Source organism: Nerophis lumbriciformis, linkage group LG12 (genome assembly GCF_033978685.3).
Source record: "Nerophis lumbriciformis linkage group LG12, RoL_Nlum_v2.1, whole genome shotgun sequence".
In the NCBI taxonomy this organism is placed as follows: Eukaryota; Metazoa; Chordata; class Actinopteri; order Syngnathiformes; family Syngnathidae; genus Nerophis; species Nerophis lumbriciformis.
Window position 1 is genome coordinate 33397839 of NC_084559.2, and position 23299 is coordinate 33421137.

At 41.7% G+C, this 23299-nt stretch overlaps 1 protein-coding gene across 1 annotated transcript; it reads left to right on the forward strand.

The window, feature by feature from the left end:
* The first annotated feature begins 464 nt into the window (after positions 1–464).
* Positions 465–16391, forward strand: pes (pescadillo). Its single transcript, XM_061986416.1, has 15 exons — positions 465–631; positions 817–896; positions 1010–1163; positions 6255–6364; positions 6541–6712; positions 9029–9118; positions 9361–9477; positions 9604–9681; positions 9765–9854; positions 11580–11710; positions 14783–14908; positions 15111–15295; positions 15387–15526; positions 15609–15776; positions 16036–16391. Exons 1-15 carry the CDS (start codon positions 608–610, stop codon positions 16108–16110), a joined length of 1740 nt encoding a protein of 579 aa, XP_061842400.1. The 5' UTR covers positions 465–607; the 3' UTR covers positions 16111–16391.
* Positions 16392–23299: the final 6908 nt, after the last annotated feature.

Below are 23299 nucleotides of genomic sequence, written 5' to 3' on the forward strand. Positions count from 1 at the left end.
TGAAACTGCTACAGGAAAATACCAAAAAAAGAGAAAAAGCCACCAAAATAGGAGCACAAGACAAGATCTAAAACACTACACACAAGAAAACAGCAATAAACTCAAAATAAGTCAGGGGGTGATGTGACAGGTGGTGACAGTACACCTACTTTGAGACAAGAGCTATATTGATTCATGCTTGGTTATGGTTTAAAGTCATATCCAACAATTGCGACAACAACCTTTTACAGTCAACTGAGTTTTGTTTTTTAATTATTTCTGCTGGTGGTGTGCCTCCGCATTTTTTCAACGCAAAAAAATGTGCCTTGGCTCAAAAAAGGTTGAAAAACACTGTAATATACTGTATTATATACACATACTCCAAATTTGGAGTTTTTTTGAAGAAAGCATGTTTGATAAACATTTTTGTTTCAAAATGTTAAACTTTGTAAACAGGCAGATAAGTGGGCAGCCCGGGGTCCTAAATTTTGCTCTTCCTCCGCGCATGTCAATTGCACGTGTCTGGACTGCGGGTCTTCGTGCTACGTGGTGTCCGCCTCTTGAGGTTTATTTTTTTAGACTATTAAACAATTAAAATTATTTCTGAGTCATCACACGTTGATTTAAAATGGGGGGACTGCAAAAAAAGAAGGTAAGTGTCGGCTTGGGTAGCTTGTCAAGTTTTTACAGTGCTAACACGATGGTAGCTAGCTACCCAAGCTAGTGGTGCTAACCGTGTATTGCTAAATCATGTTTTTGTTATTGTGTCCACACGACTTGACTATGTCGTCAAAGTGTGCGATTTTAAATAAATGCGTTTCTGTGCTTTGTTTGCAGTATGAGAGTGGCGCCGCCACTAATTATATCACCAGAAACAAAGCCCGCAAGAAATTGCAACTGAGCCTCCCAGATTTCAGGTGAGTTTACTTTGTTTTTGTTTGATTATTAGGTGGCGATTGGTGACATTTACCTGTAAAGTTGATCCTCACACAGCTTTTATTTTGTAACGAATTCTATGTTGTGCTTGCAGACGACTGTGCATCCTCAAAGGCATTTACCCTCACGAACCCAGACACAAGAAGAAAGTAAACAAGGGCTCCACAGCCCCAAGGACTTTCTACCTGCTCAAAGACATTCGCTTTCTTCTGCATGAGCCCATAGTGGGGAGATTCAGAGACTATAAGGTACTGCTCGTTTATAAATATTTAGAGCAGTGGTTCTTAACCTTGTTGGAGGTACCGCACCCCACCAGTTTCATATGCGCATTCACCGAACCCTTCTTTAGTGAAAATTTAGTTTGTATTTCAAATTCAAGACAAAGTTATGTTTTTTCTACTAGTGCACAAAATGAACCGTGCATGGCCATCACCTTGTTCAAAGAACAAAACCAACACAGTGCAAGAACTCACAACAAATTACACACCTGCAAATCAGATGGAAAATTAGAGGGAACATTGTTTGGGGGTATCCATAATACAGCGATAGGGAGAAGTTTTTATTTACACGATGAGTCTTGTGTGTCTTAAACCTCCGCGGCGGAGGCTCCGCCGAACCCCTGAGGCCAACTCACCGAACCCCTAGGGTTCGATTGAACCCAGGTTAAGAACCACTGATTTAGAGGAAGAGCACACAGAAAGCTAAAACAACAAAAGATTAATTGGTGCCAAAAAAAGATGGAAGAGGAACTCCGTTGTTTGGCTTTGGCTTAGATTAAAAAAGTCACACTGACCGAACAAAGACAATTTGCAAAACATTCTGCCAACGAGTCGTTGCTAGTTAACGTGTAATCTTTTCCTTCCCCTAAAGACACGGCACAGAGACGCCGTTTAAATGTGACCAAGTACTAACGTTGCCTCAAAAAATAACGTATGTCAAATGTTTGTGAAAACACGGAAATACGAGTTTTCAAACATTAATTTTCATGTCTTATTAGAACCTTTCTTCTTTTTCCCCCTCAAGTTTCCTCTTTTTTTGTCTCAAAGGGTGCTCTCATCCCTGATATATGGTTTATGGTTTGAATGTATTTCATATATCTATATCTTGTCATCTGGATATAAAATTACCTATACTGGGATATATATTTTTGTCTATATTGCACAGTACTACTTGCAGGCAATATTTGGCTGTGAAGGAAAATCAAACCAACCAGAGTCCAGTTCAAAACTTTGAAACAAGCATTTTTTGCAGCAAATTCCTATGAACAGTAAACCACTTCTGTTATCTACAGCAGTGGTTCTTAAAGTGGGGCCAGCAGGCCAAATGTGGCCCGCTGAGTCGTTTTCTTTGATGCGCAAAAAGGGTGGCTTCCAAAATGAAATACATATTCAAACTGATCTCTTTTAAGCTTTCACAATCACCTATAGCTATTTCGCAAGGCTAACTAGTGGTCATCTATTGACTGTGACAATCCCCACTACCTTATATATATATAGATGGATGATTTGGGTTTAGCGTCTCACTCATGGGAACCCCTGATCTAGACTAACTTTGACTAGCATTTTGGCAATAGGTCCTTTTTAAAAGCAGCAGTGTGTTCATGTAATACAGATTATTTTTAACTAGCGATTTATCAATTGGTCTACAAAAAAACGCAGAGCCCTCCTATCATACTGTATAAGCATCTTTGACATTGACATTGCTCCTTTTTAATATAATTGTATGACTTTTGTTTTTGGCTAAATTGTCAATAATCTTCCATTGACATGAGGCTCCGGGTGCTTAGTTGTCAAAATAAGTGGCCCCGGAACAGTTTAGTTTAATAGCCCAGCCCTGAAATGCTTGGATTTTACTGACGTCACGTCCGGCTCACGTCGCCCATTAAATATGTGTGATGGTCAAGCTAGTGCTGTTCTCAATGGGTACTAGACGCCATTTAGCTTTTCTCAAAGACAAAATGCCCTAGGCTTGCGTTGTTTTTGGCTGTACGAATCGTTTAAATTGTGAAAAGGATAAACATTTCTTCAGAGTTCCCCGATAGATAATCAATAAGGGCAGAAGAGTGCAAGATTTTACAAAACGACGACAAGAAGTGCAAGTCACACTCTAGTCCAAGTGAGCAGAGTCATAGAATATGTGAGTTTACAATTATCACTTCGTTAAAGGTTTGTTTGATATACCGTATTTTCCGCACTATAAGGCGCACCGGATTATTAGCCGCACCTTCAATGAATGGCATATTTCATAACTTTGTCCACCAATAAGCCGCCCCGGACTATAAGCCGCGCCTACGCTGCGCTAAAGGGAATGTCAAAAAAACAGTCAGATAGGTCAGTCAAACTTTAATAATATATTAAAAACCAGCGTTCTAACAACTCTGTTCACTCCCAAAATGTACGCAAATGTGCAATCACAAACATAGTAAAATTCAAAATAGTGCAGAGCAATAGCAACATAATGTTGCTCGAACGTTAATGTCACAACACACAAAATAAACATAGCGCTCACTTTCTGAAGTTATTCTTCATTCGTAAATCCTTCGTCTTCGGTGTCCGAAGTGAAAAGTTGGGCAAATTTACGATCCACTGGCAGATGTTGGCGTCGTCTGGCGCTGCCTCCTCGTCTTAGTGAAGGTGTGTTCGCCTTCTGTCATCCATTGTTCCCACGCAGTTAGCAGTCTAGCTTCGAATGCCCTGTTGACACCAATATCTAGCGGCTGGAGGTCTTTTGTCAATCCACCCGGAATGACGGCGAGTATTGAATTAAGCGCGTAAGCGTGTCTCTCAATGTGCTGTTATGAGCTAGCAAATATAACAACTACACTACCCAGCATGCAACGATAGTTACGAGCATGCGCGGTAGCCCTGAGAAGCGTTGTATGCTGGCAGTTAGCACGCTGTGAGTAAACGTTGAGAACTCAGTTAACACGCCTCGTCTGCATTATTTATAATTAGACAGACAACACACTTAATAGGAGCCATTTTGGGGTCTTTACATAAACACACAAATGGAAGTGAAACGTCACATATCCCAGCATGCACCGCGCGCTTCTTCTACGGGGAAAAAAGATGGCGGCTGTTTACCGTAGTTGCGAGACCTAAACTTTATGAAAATGAATCTTAATATTTATCCATATATAAAGCGCACCGGGTTATAAGGCGCACTGTCAGCTTTTGAGAAAATTTGTGGTTTTTAGGTGCGCCTTATAGTGCGGAAAATACGGTACTTATAACAGTTATTTCCCATTTAACTATTATCTAATTATTTGTATTTTTTAAACCTATATTAGCTACGAGTGTTTCGAAAAAGCTTGGCGTGTCTAAATAAAAGTAAGCACATTTGAACAAAACCTTAAAGAGTTTGGTTTTTACCAAAGACTGCAATCATATTTAAAGCTTTCAGCACGTACCGTATTTTCCGCACTATAAGGCGCACCGGATTATTAGCCGCACCTTCTATGAATTACATATTTCATAATTTTGTCCACCAATAAGCCGCCCCGGACTAAAAGCCGCGCCTACGCTGCGCTAAAGTGAATGTCAAAAAAACGCTGCGCTAAAGTGAATGTCAAAAAAACAGTCAGATAGTTCAGTCAAACTTTAATAATATATTGAAAACCAGCGTTCTAACAACTCTGTCCCAAAATGTACGCAAATGTGCAATCACAAACATAGTAAAATTCAAAATGGTGTAGAGCAATAAATAGCAACATAATGTTGCTCGAACGTTAATGTCACAACACACAAAATAAACATAGCGCTCACCTTCTGAAGTTATTCTTCATTCGTAAATCCTTCGAATTCTTCGTCTTCGGTGTCCGAATTGAAAAGTTGCGGAAGCGTGGGATCCAAAAATGGCCGGCTCCGCCTCGTAGAAGTCATCGGATTCAGTGTCGCTGTTGTTGTGCAGCAGTTCTGTGAATCCTGCCTTCCGGAAAGCTCGGACCACAGTTGTGACCGAAACTATCTGCCCAGGCATTTACGATCCACTGGCAGATGTTGGCGTATGTCGACCGGCGCTATCTGCCCGTCTTAGTGAAGGTGTGTTCGCCTTCGGAGCTGTGTGAAAAAAGCCACCCGGCCTCTTCGCGTAAACTTCCCTTAACCACTCGCTCATCTTTTCTTCATCCATCCATCCCTTCGAGTTAGCTTTTATGATGACGCCGGCTGGAAAGGTCTCTTTTGGATGGGTGGAAGTTAGCATGGCAAGCTAGAACCACAGTGAAGGATGACTCCTCATTCTCTGTGGTGCGAATATTCACCGTACGTGCTCCCGTTCCACAGTGCAGTTCACAGGAATATCAGTTGCTGTGAAATACGGTAGTAATCCGTGTGCGGATGGAGAGATTGCGTCTTTTTATGAACCGGATCCTTGTCCTTTGTAGGAGCCATTTTGTGGTCTTTACAGATGTAAACAGGAAATGAAACGTACGGTGATATCCGCGCGTTTTTTCTTCTTCTTCCGGGGGCGGGTGAAGCGCTTCCTGTTCTATGGGGGCGGGTGAAGCGCTTCCTGTTCTATGGGGGCGGGTGCTTTCCTTGGCGGTTGCTTGCGTAGAAGAAGAAGTTTCTGTTCTACCGGGAAAAAAGATGGCGGCTGTTTACCGAAGTTGCGAGACCGAAACTTTATGAAAATGAATCGTAATAAAGCGCACCGGGTTATTAGGCGCACTGTCAGCTTTTGAGAAAAATTGTGGTTTTTAGGTGCGCCTTATAGTGCGGAAAATACGGTACACAACATTAAGAGCTATAGTTATATTTTGATAAAGACTGGGGAAAAACACACTTCGTAAACAGCGCGTGCAACAGCAACAAACATTAGTAAACGCTAAGTTAAATCATGAAATGCAACCTTACGCAAGCAAAAATTATATGTTTCTTCGGTACAGCCTTAATACCAATTTCCTGGACCCAGCCACACAAAGAAGTTGTAGACCTCCATGCTTTTCCAAGTTTTCATCTGTTGTGTAGAATGGCATCTGGATCGCAATAGTTCAATATTTCTGGAAACACAACCGACGTATAGTTCTTTATCACTCGACAAATCTTTTTTTGATAAAGTAAAGGCATCTTTTACATTGGAAAGTTAGATTTTTTTTTTTTGCTCGTATCTGCTTTTTGCAGGAAGATTTAAGCCTTTTCTGTGCTCAGATAGTTTGCACGCTGCTTGCTGTTCAACAGCCATCTTAGCTTGGTAGACCACCACTGGTTTTCACTTCCTGAAAGAAGTTACGTGTCGGAATACAAGCAATTAATTTTTGTGTGATTTTAAGTCATTGTTGGTCATTGTGTAGTTTTGTATAGCATAAACAATAAATGTATTTTTCCCCATTTGAAAAGGTATTTGTTCGCAAACTCAAGAGAGCTTATGGAAAGACCGAATATTCTGCAGTGCAAAGGCTAAAGGACAACAAGCCAACCTATAAATTGGATCACATTGTCAAAGAAAGGTAAGTCACATACTTAAGGTTACGTAGTAATTTGTAGTATGGAGATTAAAATATAGAATATTTTTTTGTTTTTTTAAGGTTCATGTTTTAATGGATCCTTATTATTATTAATGGATTATTAAAGTATATCTAACCAATTATCATATCTAACATGATACTTTACCTCTGCATTGCAGGTATCCCACCTTCATTGATGCTCTGCGTGATATTGATGATGCACTCTGCATGTGCTTCCTCTTCTCCACGTTTGCTCGAACAGGAAAATGCCATGTACAAACCATACAGCTGTGTCGACGCCTCACTGTAGAGTGGATGAACTACTTGGTTGCCTCTCGTGCCCTCAGAAAGGTACCGGCTTTGCGAACCAGTAAAAAAGTCTTATTGTCAATTATTAAAGGGGTTCTATGGTGATTCTAATAATTTAGCATTTAACACACTTCCTTGTGGTCTAGATAATATTTATTGGATATGCTTAGTTGTTTTTGCTCCACAGTCACGTTTTCAACCACTTTCTGAGTTTATTAGCAAACTGTTTCTTAAGCGTATCCTTTTAGATTGCAAATGAAACGCTACACATGCCGCCTTTTCAAAAAGTTTTATAATTTGTCTTGTGAAAATGTGCACTGTCAAATATTTATCTTTAAGAGAAACATTAAAGCTTTTTTTTCAGGAAAAAAAAACGTCATAGATTTACCCGTCACAACATTAGGTACCGTATTTTCCGCACTATAAGGCGCACCTAAAAACCACAATTTTTCTCAAAAGCTGACAGTGCGCCTAATAACCCGGTGCGCTTTATTACGATTAATTTTCATAAAGTTTCGATCTCGCAACTTCGGTAAACAGCCGCCATCTTTTTTCCCGGTAGAACAGGAAGCGCTTCTTCTTCTACGCAAGCAACCGCCAAGGAAAGCACCCGCCCCCATAGAACAGGAAGCGCTTCACCCGCCCCCGGAAGAAGAAGAAAAAACGCGCGGATATCACCGTACGTTTCATTTCCTGTTTACATCTGTAAAGACCACAAAATGGCTCCTACAAAGGACAAGGATCCGGTTCATAAAAAGACGCAATCTCTCCATCCGCACACGGATTACTACCGTATTTCACAGCAACTGATATTCCTGTGAACTGCACTGTGGAACGGGAGCACGTACGGTGAATATTCGCACCACAGAGAATGAGAAGTCATCCTTCACTGTGGTTCTAGCTTGCCATGCTAACTTCCACCCAGGGTGATATTCAAAAGGAAGACCTTGCCAAAAGAGACCTTTCCAGCCGGCGTCATCATAAAAGCTAACTCGAAGGGATGGATGGATGAAGAAAAGATGAGCGAGTGGTTAAGGGAAGTTTACGCGAAGAGGCCGGGTGGCTTTTTTCACACAGCTCCGAAGGCGAACACACCTTCACTAAGACGGGCAGATAGCGCCGGTCGACATACGCCAACATCTGCCAGTGGATCGTAAATGCCTGGGCAGATAGTTTCGGTCACAACTGTGGTCCGAGCTTTCCGGAAGGCAGGATTCACAGAACAACAGCGACACTGACTCCCGATGACTTCGACGAGACGGAACCGGCCATTTTTGGATCCCACGCTTGCGCAACTTTTCAATTCGGACACCGAAGACGAAGAATTCGAAGGATTTACGAATGAAGAATAACTTCAGAAGGTGAGCGCTATGTTTATTTTGTGTGTTGTGACATTAACGTTCGAGCAACATTATGTTACTATTGCTCTACACCATTTTGAATTTTACTATGTTTGTGATTGCACATTTGCGTACATTTTGGGACAGAGTTGTTAGAACGCTGGTTTTCAATATATTATTAAAGTTTGACTGAACTATCTGACTGTTTTTTTGACATTCACTTTAGCGCAGCGTTTTTTTGACATTCACTTTAGCGCAGCGTAGGCGCGGCTTATAGTCCGGGGCGGCTTATTGGTGGACAAAATTATGAAATATGTAATTCATAGAAGGTGCGGCTAATAATCCGGTGCGCCTTATAGTGCGGAAAATACGGTATACCTTTTGTGGTGCACAATGCAGCATCTAAAAAAGCTGCATTTTTGCAGCTTTTTTAGATGAAACATGAAAACATCTTTGTTTTACTATGCACATACCACGATTAGATGAAGATATTACTTTATTCTACCTTCTCTTGTGATATCTCAAGCCAAGTAGACATGTCGCAATGGCGACCATCTTTTTTTGTCAGTTTAGCAGCTAATCAAACTTTGTACTGGCCCATATTGACAAAACAGTCAAGTGTAAAATATTGTCAACAAACACAAAAGTATGGATTTTACTGGCAGGTCTGCATGAGACAAGAAGGATTGACATGGGAGGCTGTAGCCAACAGTCTCGGTACAAGATGGAGTAGAGGGGGAGGAGGTTGGCAGACGGCATACACTGAAATGTTCACATAAATACGTCCTGTCATCACAATGGCCCACAGTTCAAGCAGTGTTCAGAGGCATCCAAAACTTCTGCAAGCTCACGTCCAAATGCATGACCTTTATGATTTGACACTTTGACATTGTTTAACAAGAGTATCCAATATTACTGTATAACAACATTTATAAGTCAAAAAGACAAAAATCATCATAGTTCCCCTTTAGGAAGGACTCTTATTCAAAGGCAATCATCATTTAACTGTTCTCTGTAGGTTTTCATCTCCATCAAGGGAATATATTACCAAGCTGAGGTAATGGGGCAGATAATTACATGGCTGGTGCCCTATCAATTCGCCCATGATGTAAGTACACAGTGATGAAGGAAAGCACATTTATTTAGCAATTAGTGAGCAGTCAGGCCTTGTTGCAGCTTTGTCAGCATTTAATTCCGCAAACTGCCTACATATGATTAAGCTGTTATAGAAATTTGAACGTCTCAGCGATATGCTCTAATTGATGTCTTCCCCCAAAAAAGGACTTTTACCTGTGTCGTTCTGTTTTAATGAAGTCAAAATGTGATGGATTAACTGTTTTGTTCTTACAGCATCCAACAGATGTTGACTACAGAGTCATGGCAACTTTCACAGAGTTGTACACAACTCTCTTGGGTTTCATCAACTTCCGACTCTACCATTCCCTCAACCTTGTTTACCCACCAAAGGTATAAATTAGTAAAATGCTCTATTTCAGGCTACAAAATGGAAAAAAATACCGTAAAATCTCACGTAAATGTTTTCTAAACATGTTTTATTGTGCTATTATTTGTTTGTTGTATTTTGTTTTGCAGCTTGGCGATAAAACGGATCAAGAACCAAATTGTAAGGATGAGGAGGACTATGCCATGAATTCAGAAAGCTACTTGGAGGTGAACATTTTGGCGAACCATATCACTAGACCATTTTGTATGCTGGCAGATAATTTTTTAATTGTGGATTATATTGCATGCAGAAACTTTCTGCTTTGAGTGCCAGTCTGGCCCGGGCTGTTTCTGCTGCGGATGAAGAGGAGACTCAACTGGATCACTTTCCTGTTGATGAGGTACAAACAAAATACCGTATTTTCCGCACTATAAGGCGCACCTAAAAACCACAAATTTTCTCAAAAGCTGACAGTGCGCCTTATAGCCAGGTGCGCTTTATATATGGATTAATATTACGATTCATTTTCATAAAGTTTCGATCTCGCAACTTCGGTAAACAGCCGCCATCTTTTTTCCCGGTAGAACAGGAAGCGCTTCTTCTTCTACGCAAGCAACCGCCAAGGTAAGCACCCGCCCCCATAGAACAGGAAGCGCTTCTTCTTCTACTGTAAGCTACCACCCGCCCCCGGAAGAAAAAGAAGCGCGCGGATATTTCGTTTCATTTCCTTTGTGTGTTTACATCTGTAAAGACCAGACTACAAAATGCACGTACGGTGAATATTCGCACCACAGGGAATGAGAAGTCGTCCTTCACTGTGGTTCTAGCTTGCCATGCTAATGGCCAGAAACTTCCTCCCATGGTGATATTCAAAAGGAAGACCTTGCCAAAAGAGACCTTTCCAGCCGGCGTCATCATAAAAGCTAACTCGAAGGGATGGATGGATGAAGAAAAGATGAGCGAATGGTTAAGGGAAGTTTACGCGAAGAGGCCGGGTGGCTTTTTTCACGCAGCTCCGTCCATGTTGATATACGACTCTATGCGCGCCCACATCACAGATGGTGTCAAAAAACAAGTGAAGCACACAAATACAACACTCGCCATCATTCCGGGTGGATTAACCAAAGAACTCCAACCGCTGGATATTGGTGTCAACAGGGCATTCAAATCACGACTGCGAACGGCGTGGGAACAATGGATGACCGAAGGCGAACACACCTTCACTAAAACAGGCAGACAGCGCCGGACGACATACGCCAACATTTGCCAGTGGATCGTAAATGCCTGGGCAGATATTTCGGTCACAACTGTGGTCCGAGCTTTCCGGAAGGCAGGATTCACAGAACTACTGGACAACAACAGCGACACTGACTCCGATGACTTCGCCGAGACGGAACCGGCCATTTTGGATCCCACGCTTGCGCAACTTTTCAATTCGGACACCGAAGACGAAGAATTCGAAGGATTTACGAATGAAGAATAACTTCAGAAAGTGAGCGCTATGTTTATTTTGTGTGTTGTGACATTAACGTTCGAGCAACATTATGTTGCTATTGCTCTACACCATTTTGAATTTTACTATGTTTGTGATTGCACATTTGCGTACATTTTGGGACAGAGTTGTTAGAACGCTGGTTTTCAATATATTATTAAAGTTTGACTGAACTATCTGACTGTTTTTTTGACATTCCCTTTAGCGCAGCGTAGGTGCGGCTTATAATCCGGGGCGGCTTATTGGTGGACAAAGTTATGAAATATGCAATTCATTGAAGGTGCGGCTAATAATCCGGTGCGCCTTATAGTGCGGAAAATACGGTAGCCTAAAACTAGATTTGCTGCTTCTAATGTGTAGAGAAATCTTGTTGCTATCATTATCTCTACTATTTAGATATGAATAAAAATAAAATAATTGGTCTCTGGGGACAAATGTGAGACAAGTCAAATACACCAAAGCTTTTGGAGGTGTGAAACTGGGGAATATTGTTGTGTGATTGGTTGCCATGACTGAAGTGTTTTCACTCAAAACAACCAAAACCTAAATCATGTGTGAAGGTGACCTAACTTTAATGTTGTATCAGAAATGTATGATTGTTTTAAAGGATGTGATTATAAATTTAACCCTCAGGAGGACATGGAAAAGATGGAAGCAAGAGAAAAAGAACAGAAGCAACAGGAAGCCCACACAAAGATATTTGAGGGCTTGAAGTTCTTCCTAAACAGAGAAGTTCCCAGAGAGTCTCTGGCTTTTGTTATTAGGTGAGTATGATACTCAGCCATGGTTATGATAAACTCTTTTTCATGACAACCCAGTAAAAATGCAAGAAAGTTTTCTTGTCCTTTTGGGTTTTTGAAAACAATCCAATTTACATGGAACTGTAAAAACAATGAAAACACTGTACTGTGCATGCCTGGCCCGTATTTCATGATTATCATTTGTAAAGAAAAACTAAGTATGTGTGCAACCACTGGAGATGTCTAGAACCCGGGATCAGGGCTGTTATCTGCTTTACAGACATGCAGAGGGTGTGTCTGAGTGAATTCCAGGAAGGTGTGTCTTGCCATACATAAATCTGTCGAATTTGGGAGCAAACTGTAACGAGCTCATCGTCTAGAAGCCGCTTATGTTACTAATCTTCACCACCATAGCGGAAAATAAACAGTTTCTCCCAACTTTAGTTATCACTGGAGGACTAGAGGAAAATGAACGGATAAGAATCCTAGACACACGCACCAAACAGTATGATACAAAAAGCTAACCGCTAAAGCTTCAATGTAAAGTAGGAGTGATCGATCTTGATGTTGATACTAGGGATAACCGCGGAAAAACTCCAGATGGTTAGTAATACTGTTTTAAAATAATATTATTGAAAAACGATAACTGCACTTTGATAAACTCACGGGCTGACTGGCGCCAGCTCTCCAGCTTAAATTCTAACTTGAAAACAAGAGACAATGTCTTTCCCTATTAGGAAAGAGACCCCAATATAAACTGATATAAACACATTGCTGTTTGAGGAACTAAGATATTCAGTTGTGCACATACAAGCTGTGCAAATGTAGAACGTAGTGATTGTTCTAAACAGAGGTTTTTTTTTACAGTGCGTTCAAGGACTGCTAAACAGAATAGGACACTACAACGCCCGTCAGAAATAATAATAAATTACAATACACTTATTTGTTTTGCACGTTTCATTTTTAAATAAATCTTAGAAAGCTACAGTACAAAACAATATTTAAAACAATAAAATCTTAGCCATTAAAACAGACAAGATCATAAGACTAAAACACAGTGTGTAAATCATAACAACAAAGCATCGAAATCAGATTAAATCAGCGGCCAAAAAACTGGATTGGGATCGGAGTCCAAAAATGTTGATTTGTCTATCCCTAACAATCATTGCTTGCCCTTGCATCTTATCCCACCATGCATTTTGAATGGTGTGGCACTATGTGTTTAGAAGTTGATGTATGGTATAATTAGTGCTGTCAAACGATACATTTTTTAATCGCGATTAATCACACTTTTGAATTTTCATTAATCGCAGTGAAAAAATTTACTCGCAGAATTTAAATGAACTTTTAAAAGACACTGTTTTGACACAAATTAAGTTTTATTCTCAAAGTCGTATACAAACATTTGAAAATGTTTTGCCTAACTGCAAGTCATTGATTTGCTCAAAACCTGGTGATGGTAGAGTAAGAATTAAATGCACATTTGGCAATAATTTGCAACAATATAGCAAACAACAAGGTACACATGGACACTAATAGGTAATGTAGTAAACACACCCATTAACAACTCAACATACTGTAGTGCACCATTTACATCTATATTTACTTTTCCTTTGGCCAGTTGTTTCAACAAACAAGCCTATTTACATTTTCAGATGAACAGTGCTGATCTTTTTTTTGTACAATGTGACCTGCCAATTAAACAAGTATTTCACAGAGTACAGAGGAAGCAGGGGCAGCTAAGTATTTTTTTTTACAAAATGTAGGTGTTTAGTGTTTAGAAAGTAGCATGTAGGCACATCCTTCTTCATACCATGTGCTACTTGTTGTGCTTTCAACTCCGATGTATTAGCAGGGCTGTGCTTGAAATGTCCCACAATTTTGCGGCATTTCACTTAAGGCACATTAAATCCACCATCACACAAAGCCACGGTGATAAGTCTCTGTACAGCATGACCAGCAAGGCAGATGTTAAATGGTAAACCTCTTACAGCAGCAACCATGTTGTGAGCGCTGTCTGTCCCTAATGTACTGACCTTCTTCGTAATGGCAACTTGAAGGAACTGACTTGCGCATGCTCCAGCAAAATGTCTTTCCTCAGTTTTTAAAACACCCAAAGCAAAGGATTGTACTTTCCATTGTTTATCTATTAGATGTGCAGTTACTCCAAGGTAGCTGTGACTACTTGCCAAGGTCCAATGGTCTCCGGTAAGCGATATAAATTCAGCATCAGCCAGTAGTTGTAACTTGCTGCTTTTGTGTGTGCAGTACAGTTTGTTTATCCTTGTTGTAATTGTTCCCTTCAAAGGTAGTTTGTACGAGGAGTCACCTGTGGCGATATTCATGACATCTTGCAGTCCTCAGTCTTCAACGATGTTTAGTAGCCAACATGCAGTGACTATCGATTTTGCAAAGGCATTATTTAACTTATCTGAGGTGGTCTTGTTGACAAAATTGACGCGGGTAAACTCGGCCAGCGTTGTTTGCCGTCATTTTTTTGGTAGCATTTGTGCTAGCATTCTTGCTAGCAGCATCCTCATGTACGGTATGTGTTTTGCTTTGAGATGATATTTTAAACTTGATGTGCTACGATAAAGTTTGTCACTGCAATATGTAGAAACTACCTTATTTTTATCAATAGTTCCCTCTGAGAGCGTTTTAAAGCGAAATTTGCCGCCGAGAACCGCTGGGACTCTACTCAATCATCTTTGCACTGGCGGGCGGCCTGATCACTGCCCGTGTAACAATGCGCGCCACCTTTCGGATCAAGGTGTGATTAAAAACAAATAGTGCGATTAATTTTAATTCATTTATCATTAATGCGATTATTATTTTCAATAATCGCATGTGTTGACGCGTTAAAGTTAACAGCCCTAGTTATAATGGAATGCCGCTAAAATTGTGGCAATATAGCAAATGTAAGGTTTACTGGAGAAGGGTTATAATCGCAAAATGAGAACAGACCATTTGGCCTACGATTGTTTCGCTACTCCAAACATTTGACACAAATGTGAAAGTCCTCCGTTTTAACTGATAACCATTCTCAGTGTCCAAATGGCAACACTAACTGTCCTCAATTGCTGTTAACATTTCCAGGTGTTTTGGTGGCGAGGTGTCATGGGAGAAGTCTGTCTGCATTGGGAGCACATACGACATTACCGATGAGACAATCACACATCACATTGTCGACAGACCCAGCATTGACAAACCTTATATTAACCGGTAAAGGAAAATCATGTGTTTTGTCTTTTAGTATTATTGAAATCTATGGTTAGTGTGAAGTGAGGTTCTGGGAAATTGTTGCTGTTTTCCCTTTTGGCTCATGGTTGGATCACATAACTGCCTATTCATACCAACCAGTATTACTTGTACATAACCTGTAAAAGTTATCTCAATATTTTTTTTGTGATTCCATTTGTTTTAGGTACTACATCCAGCCTCAGTGGGTATATGACTGCATCAATGCCAAACTACTCCTCCCTGTGGAGGACTACTTCCTCGGAGTCACTCTTCCACCCCACCTGTCTCCCTTCGTAGAGGAGAAGGATGGAGATTATGTGCCTCCAGAGAAACTAAAGATGTTGGCCTTGCTAAGAGGAGAGAAACCTGGTAGGATTTGGGCTTAGGCTTTAGTTCTTGAAACAATTTAAAATGATGCAAATTAATTCATACTCAATACACTTAATTTATTTAATATCAGCGAAAAATGAGGAAGAGGAGAGTGAAGAAGAAGAAGAAGAGGAGGCGGAAGAAGAAGAAGAGGACAATGCTGAGGAGGAAGAGGACGAGGAGGAAGAGAAAAACCTGCAGAAGATGGAGGAGCAAAGAGCCCAGGGCAAAGTTAGTGACACACGATCCATCTTTTTTGACATCCCTTAGCTGCTGCAATATGACTTTTAATTCACACTCATTTATTTTTTAGTCTCTACAGGTCAAAGTGACACCTGGAAAAGTGAAGGTAGAGAACCGAGCTAAACAGGAGCAGGAAGAAAAAGCTGAGGAGAAACGCCTGGCTGTCATGATGATGAAGAAAAAAGAGAAGTATCTCTACGACAAGATCATGTTTGGAAAGAGGAGAAAAGTCAGAGAGGTCAGTCCATTTTCTTGTTGGTTGGGTATGGATTTCAATGGTCCAGTCTGTTTGCAGTGGTTAGACTTCACATTTTTAACATAGATTTCATTATATCCAGTGTTGGCTCTCTTTTTGCGGCTAGGAATGTTAAACAATATGACATACGTGCCTCCTAAAGAATGTGCTGGTCATGTGATGATTTCACTGACTGGCGAATGAACTGTTTGACCCAAGTTAAGTTTTTGCTTATCAGTTTCTTTTGTTCCTCTCCTCACAGGCAAACAAGCTCACACAGAAGAGGAAAGCGTATGACGACGCTGAAAAGGCAAAGAAGAAAAAGGCAAAAAAATGAATTATGTCATATTTCTTTTAAGACTATTCAACTTCAAGAGTTTGGCTGACATGTTCTAAAGCCCATTTAGTGCATTTAAGGTCCTCTTAGTGAGTGTCACATAACTGATGTTGTGGGTACATCAATATCTGCAAGGTAATATATGCTGAATGTGTAATTATTGACGAACATGTACGGTAGCTTGCTTGTCTGCGTTTTCTTGTAACTTCTCTTTGCTAGAATGTTGCAACAATTGTTTCGTATGATCAAGCAACCATTAACAAATGTAATTCTAGATAATAGCTGCTCAGGTCCTGCTTGTTTCTTCACACACCTCAGAGCTATAATGTTGTAGCAGATTTATACAGCAATTGACAGGAAAAATCTACCAATGGTGAGCTTGACAAACTAACACTTTGCAAGATTGACATGTCTTTGACTCTATTCTTGCAGGGGGAGCAACACTAAAGTACCTCATCTCCAATTCCAAAAAACCCAAAACATATTCACTGTTTACTAACTGGGAGGAGCCAGTTTCAAACACCTTTTATCCTTATGACTGCATTCATTAAACTTAAACTCTTTGAAGTCATCTTGTTACCCAAAGTGGTCCTTTTTTAAAGAATTGTATTGTTTCCAATATTCAACACATTTTTAAATTTTAAAGGTTTATGGGTGCCACACAGTTTCTAACACATTCTACCTATAAATCACATGCATTTCAATTGAAGAAAAACAGACTACACTGAGTATATAGTTGTTTTTCTTGTATTACACTCACCACCCCGGTACCCTTTTTGACTCCATTGATTCCCATTATAATGCATATATTTTTGTATTCCCCATATGTTATGTTTTTTACATGGTTACAGAATGAATCAAGGCAGGTCTCTTTAAAATGTAAGGAAAATGTTGTAATGAATGTAATGACCACCCTAAACCACTAGGTTAAGCCAGTAATTAACCAAATTAGGTTTCAAAACAGATCTGTTGCTTTTAGTCAAAATCTTGGCAATAAACGACTAATGGCCAATGAAAATGATCGTGGTGAGTTTAGACTGATACAGAAGTGTCAATGTGCTTATGATTATATTTGTCTGCATGCCTGTTTTTGTAAAATCTTAAAGGCCAGGCCTTTTTGATATAAAGAGGAATTCCAAAGTCAAAAATAAGAAAACAGTTATTTATGGTTGTATCTGCAGCAGTGATGAAAGTAAAACTACTCTTAAAATATTGACTCTTTTGCAAGAAGGTCCGTTTTGGGTCCCTTGGAGGATAAACGTTCAACTAATGTTAAGCATGACAGACCTATGGGTTACTAAAGGTATTGACAAATTTCTTATATACCCATGGCTGACTGGAACAGAAGAGATTCAACGTTTGAAAATGTGGCCCATGTCTGCAGAGGTGGAGGTCAACGTACTACAGTTGGTACAACAAACCTGATTGGCTAGTCCTTTCACATAGGATGTTCGTGACGCCCAAGCTCTGTAAGCCCCGCTCCCCGCTTGAGAGGCTGTTGTGGTCCTGGTGGGTTTTCCTCAATATTCTCATTCAATTTGGAGCCCACCCCTTTCACCCTGACCCGCATTCCACGCACGCCCACCCAGTTCTGGTCTCAGCCTGGCACTTGTAGTGCCTGAAGGAGCGAACTATGGGTGCTCAACAAAAGCAACAGTGTCAAGCCGAGATGTGCAGAAGAGTTACCGGTACTGTGTGTCTTTGGGCTGGAACGTTTACTTACAATAGGACAGACTTGGTCACAGGGGCCCAAATATAACAACTAAACAAATAACATGTTTACTTGACCCATTTCCTGGGAAACTTATCAAGGAGCTTTTTGTATTATTAGGTCCATCAGTGCTAAATATTATAAACGTATCACTTTCCTCTGGCACTGTTCCACTAGCATTTAAAAAAGCGGTTATTCATCCTCTGCTCAAAAGACCTAACCTTGATCCTGACCTCATGGTAAACTACCGGCCGGTGTCCCACCTTCCGTTTATCTCGAAAATCCTCGAAAAAATTGTCGCACAGCAGCTAAATGAACACTTAGTGTCTAACAATCTGTGAACCTTTTCAATCTGGTTTCAGGGCAAATCAGTCTACGGAGACAGCCCTCGCAAAAATGACTAATGATCTACTGCTAGCGATGGATTTTGATGCGTCATCTATGTTGCTGCTTCTTGATCTTAGCGCTGCTTTCAATACCGTCGATCATAACATTTTATTAGAGCGTATCAAAACACGTATTGGTATCAAATCAAATCAAATCAACTTTATTTATAGAGCACATTTAAAATTTACCACAGGGGTAGCCAAAGTGCTGTACAATGAACAGGTTAAAAGATAAAACGAGTACCGAGCAAACACAACACAATACAAACAGAACACGATAAAAAATAAATAATTAAAATAGAATTAATAAAAACATAAAAACATAAAAACAGGATCACAGCAGGTGTATTATGGGGCGCCATTGCAGGATGGATATCACTCAGTGTTAAAAGCCATGGAATAAAAGTATGTTTTTAAGAGAGATTTAAAAACAGGAAGAGAGGAGGCTTGTCTAACACTCAGGGGTAGGTCGTTCCAGAGCTTGGGAGCAGCAACGGCAAAAGCTCTGTCACCTCTAAGCTTCAGCCTTGTGTCAGGGACCGTCAACAGCAGCTGATCGGCTGATCTTAAGGATCGGGTGGGGCAGTAAGGCTGAAGGAGGTCGGAGAGATAGGTTGGCGCGAGGTTGTTTAGACATTTAAAAACAAATAAAAGGAGTTTAAAATGTATTCGGTAACGCACAGGGAGCCAGTGAAGGGACGCTAAAATAGGGGTGATGTGCTCACGTCTGCGGGTCTGTGTTAGCAGACGAGCAGCAGAGTTCTGCACGAGCTGCAGGCGGGCGAGGGAGGCCTGGCTAATGCCAACATACAGGGCATTGCAGTAGTCAAGACGAGTCGAGATAAAAGCGTGGATTAATTTCTCAAGATCATGTCTTGATAGAAGCGGTTTCACTTTCGCTATTTGGCGTAATTGATAAAAGCTTTTTTGAACGACGCTGCTGATTTGTTTTTCGAATTTAAAATCTGAGTCAAACTTTACCCCCAGGTTTGTGACAGAGTCGCTGAGATACGGGGTCAGAGTGCCGAGGTCAACGTTGGGGGAGGGAGAGCGACTTGGACCGAACAACATAACTTCTGTTTTATCTTCATTTAGGCTCAGGAAGTTAGCTGAAAGCCAGACTTTGATGTCGTGCAGGCAGTCAATAAGACGTTGAACCGTGTTATTTTGTGCCATGGGAAAATAAATCTGGCAATCATCGGCATAAAAATGAAATGCAATACTGTACTTCCTAAAAATAGAACCAAGGGGGAGAAGGTAAAGTGCAAATAAAATTGGGGCAAGGATTGAGCCCTGGGGGACCCCATGTGGTAAAGGAGCTGTGGACGACATAAAACTGTCTACTTTTACACAAAAACTCCTGTCGGTTAGGTACGACCGGAACCAGTTGAGGGCGGCGCCCTTAATGCCCACACAGTTCTCAAGACGAGTGATTAAGGTGGCGTGGTCGACGGTGTCGAACGCAGCAGACAGATCTAAAAGCACCAGGACAACATATTTACCAGAATCAGTGGACAGGAGGACATCGTTAAAAACTTTTAGAAGCGCTGACTCTGTGCTGTGGAGGGCTTTAAAACCGGACTGGAACAGCTCAGTGATACCATTATCCTCTAAGAAGGGCAACAACTGACTGTAGACAACCTTCTCTAATATTTTGGAAATGTATGGAAGATTAGAGATAGGTCTGAAGTTAGAGAGGAGAGAGGGGTCGAGGCTGGGTTTTTTAAGTAGAGGTCGTACCACTGCATGTTTAAACTCTACTGGAACTATTCCAGAAGAGAGGCTACTATTGATAATGTTAAGGACACTTGGTCCAATAGTAGCAAGTACCTCCTTAAACAGGCGAGGTGGGAGGGCATCTGCAGGAGAACCAGAGGGCTTCATATGACTAACTGTGTCACTTAAAAAAGAAAAGGACACCGGCTCAAACTGATGGAAAACAGAAGAGAAATGCAGGGGAACAGAAGGGTCATATGAAGGCTGAGATAGACTGGCTCTAGTTGACACAATTTTGTCAGTGAAAAAATGGAGACAATTTTCACAGAATTCAAAAGAAGCATCAAAACCAGCAGATTTGGGAGCATCAATGACAGTGTTAATAGTTTTAAACAGAACTCTGGGGTTGTTACAGTTAGAAGATATAATCTGAGATAGATATATATTCATTTCTGCTTTTACAGTCATCTGAAAGGAAAACAGGCTTTCTTTAAAAATGGCAAAGGACACATGCAGCCTGTCTTTTTTCCATTTTCTCTCTGCTCTTCTACATACGCGCCTGGCAGCCCGAGTGACGTCATTCAACCAGGGCTGAGGCGTGGTTTTAGCGCGGCGGCATTTGAAAGGGGCGATCGTGTCCAGTGTTTGTAAACAGATAGAGTTGAACCCAGAAACCAACTCTTCAGTATTCAGACACACAGATGCTGCAGAATTATCATCACAACGAGTCGAAAAAATAGAGGAGAACCGAGCAGGAGACGAAGAATTAAACATGCGAGAGCGTTGGGGCGGTGCGCACAATTTAACTGGACACTGCGTGGCAATATCAAACAGGATCGGCATGTGATCAGAGAACACAGCGTCGCAAATGTCCAAATTAAAAACACACAAACCATACGAGAGCACTAAATCGAGTGTATGCCCGCGTTCATGTGTAGAACCACACACAGACTGTACAAAGTTAAATGAGTCGATTATATTCAGGAAGCTCCTGGAAAGCGGCTCGTCTGGACAGCAGGTGTGAATATTAAAATCACCCACAATAAGGACACGATCATATTTGGGCAGGATTTCAGCCAGAAATTCAGAAAAGTCAGTTATAAAGTCTTTGTGGTACTTGGGTGGTCGATAGATGACGGCACACAGGACGACATCAGAAAGACCCAGTTCAAACATGCACAGTTCGAAGCTTGAAAAGGAGGATTGTAGGCGGATCTGACGGCATTTAAAGTCATTTTTAAAAACGACTGCTAATCCTCCTCCTTTTCGACCGGACGGCCGTGGGGAATTAAAGTAGGAACACTCCGGAGGCAGAAGTTCATTAAGAGGGGCGGACTCACCGGCTCTCAGCCATGTCTCCGTCACACAGAGGAAGTCCAGTCCGCGGGAAGTGAAGAAATCCTTCAGGATAAAAGTTTTGTTTGTCAAAGATCTTGCGTTCACAAGACCGAACCTGGCGGGGGCCAGCACGTCCAAGGCCGCAATTAATCCGGGTGGGGCCCGACACACAGCCCGCAGGTGGCGGTGATCCACCCCGCGCCTCCGGGGGCGGGGACAGCAGGAGCGACGACGGCAAGCTTCTTCCTCCAAACCAACGATAGGAACCAGCCAGGAGCCGATCGGATCGAGCGAGCGTGGGTGCAGGAGGAGACCGGATACCGCACCATTCCTCCTTCGGGGAGCCACGGGAAGCCGGGCCAGGAGTGCCCTAACTTTCACCAGCTGGCCGCCACGTTTACCGCGGCGCCGGAGACGCTTCCGCCGGGGGAGAGGAGCCAGGGGGCGGGAAAGGAAGGCAGGAATCCGGCCAGGTGAAAAAGCTGACTGGGACGTCGAAAAACCAACGTCGAAGTTGATCATATCAGTGGGAGAGGGGCAAAGATCCAACAGTGTTTGGCGGTCATACACAAGCAGTGAGCTGACAGAAACGAAAATAGACGCAAAAAACACAAAAACGAACAGAGCTGACAGCGAGAGACGGCAGGCCAAAGCACATACTGGCGCCATCTTGCATCGGGCGGGTATGTCAGACTTAGCCTTGTCGTGGTTTAACTCTTATCTTACTGACAGGATGCGGTGCGTCTCCCATAACAATGTGACCTCGGACTATGTTAAGGTAACGTGCGGAGTCCCCCAGGGTTCGGTTCTTGGCCCTGCATTTTTTAGTAATTACATGCTGCCGCTAGGCGACATCATACGCAAATACGGTGTTAGCTTTCATTGTTATGCTGATGACACCCAACTCTACATGCCCCTAAAGCTGACCAACACGCCGGATTGTAGTCAGCTGGAGGCGTGTCTTAATGAAATTAAACAATGGATGTCCGCTAACTTCTTGCAACTCAACACTAAGAAAACGGAAATGCTGATTATCGGTCCTGCTAAACACCGACATTTATTTGATAGTACCACCTTAACATTTGACAACCAAACAATTACACAAAGCGAATCAGTAAAGAATCTGGGTATTATCTTCGACCCAACTCTCTCCTTTGAGTCACACATTAAGAGTGTTACTAAAACGGCCTTCTTTCATCTCCGTAATATCGCTAAAATTCGTTCCATTTTGTCCACTAGCGACGCTGAGATTATTATTCATGCGTTCGTTACGTCTCGTCTCGATTACTGTAACGTATTATTTTCGGGTCTCCCTATGTCTAGCATTAAAAGATTACAGTTGGTACAAAATGCAGCTGCTAGACTTTTGACAAGAACAAGAAAGTTTGATCATATTACGCCTATACTGGCTCACCTGCACTTGCTTCCTGTGCACTTAAGATGCGACTTTAAGGTTTTACTACTTGCGTATAAAATACTACACGATCTAGCTCCATCCTATCTTGCCGATTGTATTGTACCATATGTCCCGGCAAGAAATCTGCGTTCAAAGAACTCCGGCTTATTAGTGATTCCCAGAGCCCAAAAAAAGTCTGCGGGCTGTAGAGCGTTTTCTATTCGGGCTCCAGTACTATGGAATGCCCTCCCGGTAACAGTTAAAGATGCTACCTCAGTAGAAGCATTTAAGTCCCATCTCAAAACTCATGTGTATACTCTAGCCTTTGAATAGCCCCCCCTTTTTTAGACCAGTTGATCTGCCGTTTCTTTTCTTTTCTCCTCTGCTCCCCCCTACCCCTTGTGGAAGGGGAGACACACAGGTCCGGTGGCCATGGATGGGGTGCTGGCTGTCCGGGGTCGGGAGCCCGGGTGGACCGCTCGCCTGTATATCGGTTGGGAACATCTCTGCGCTGCTGACCCCTCTCCGCTCGGGATGGTTTCCTGCTGACCCCACTGTGGACTGGACTCTTACTGTTATGCTGGATCCACTATGGACTGTACTCTCACAATATTATGTTAGACCCACTCGACATCCATTGCA

Excerpts from the sequence above, each read along its gene's own strand:
- pes (XM_061986416.1), top strand. The coding sequence starts at position 608 with ATGGGGGGACTGCAAAAAAAGAAG. Across the intron at positions 897-1,009 it reads CTGAGCCTCCCAGATTTCAG|ACGACTGTGCATCCTCAAAG; the intron begins GTGAGTTTACTT and ends TTGTGCTTGCAG. Across the intron at positions 9,682-9,764 it reads ATTCAGAAAGCTACTTGGAG|AAACTTTCTGCTTTGAGTGC; the intron begins GTGAACATTTTG and ends TATTGCATGCAG.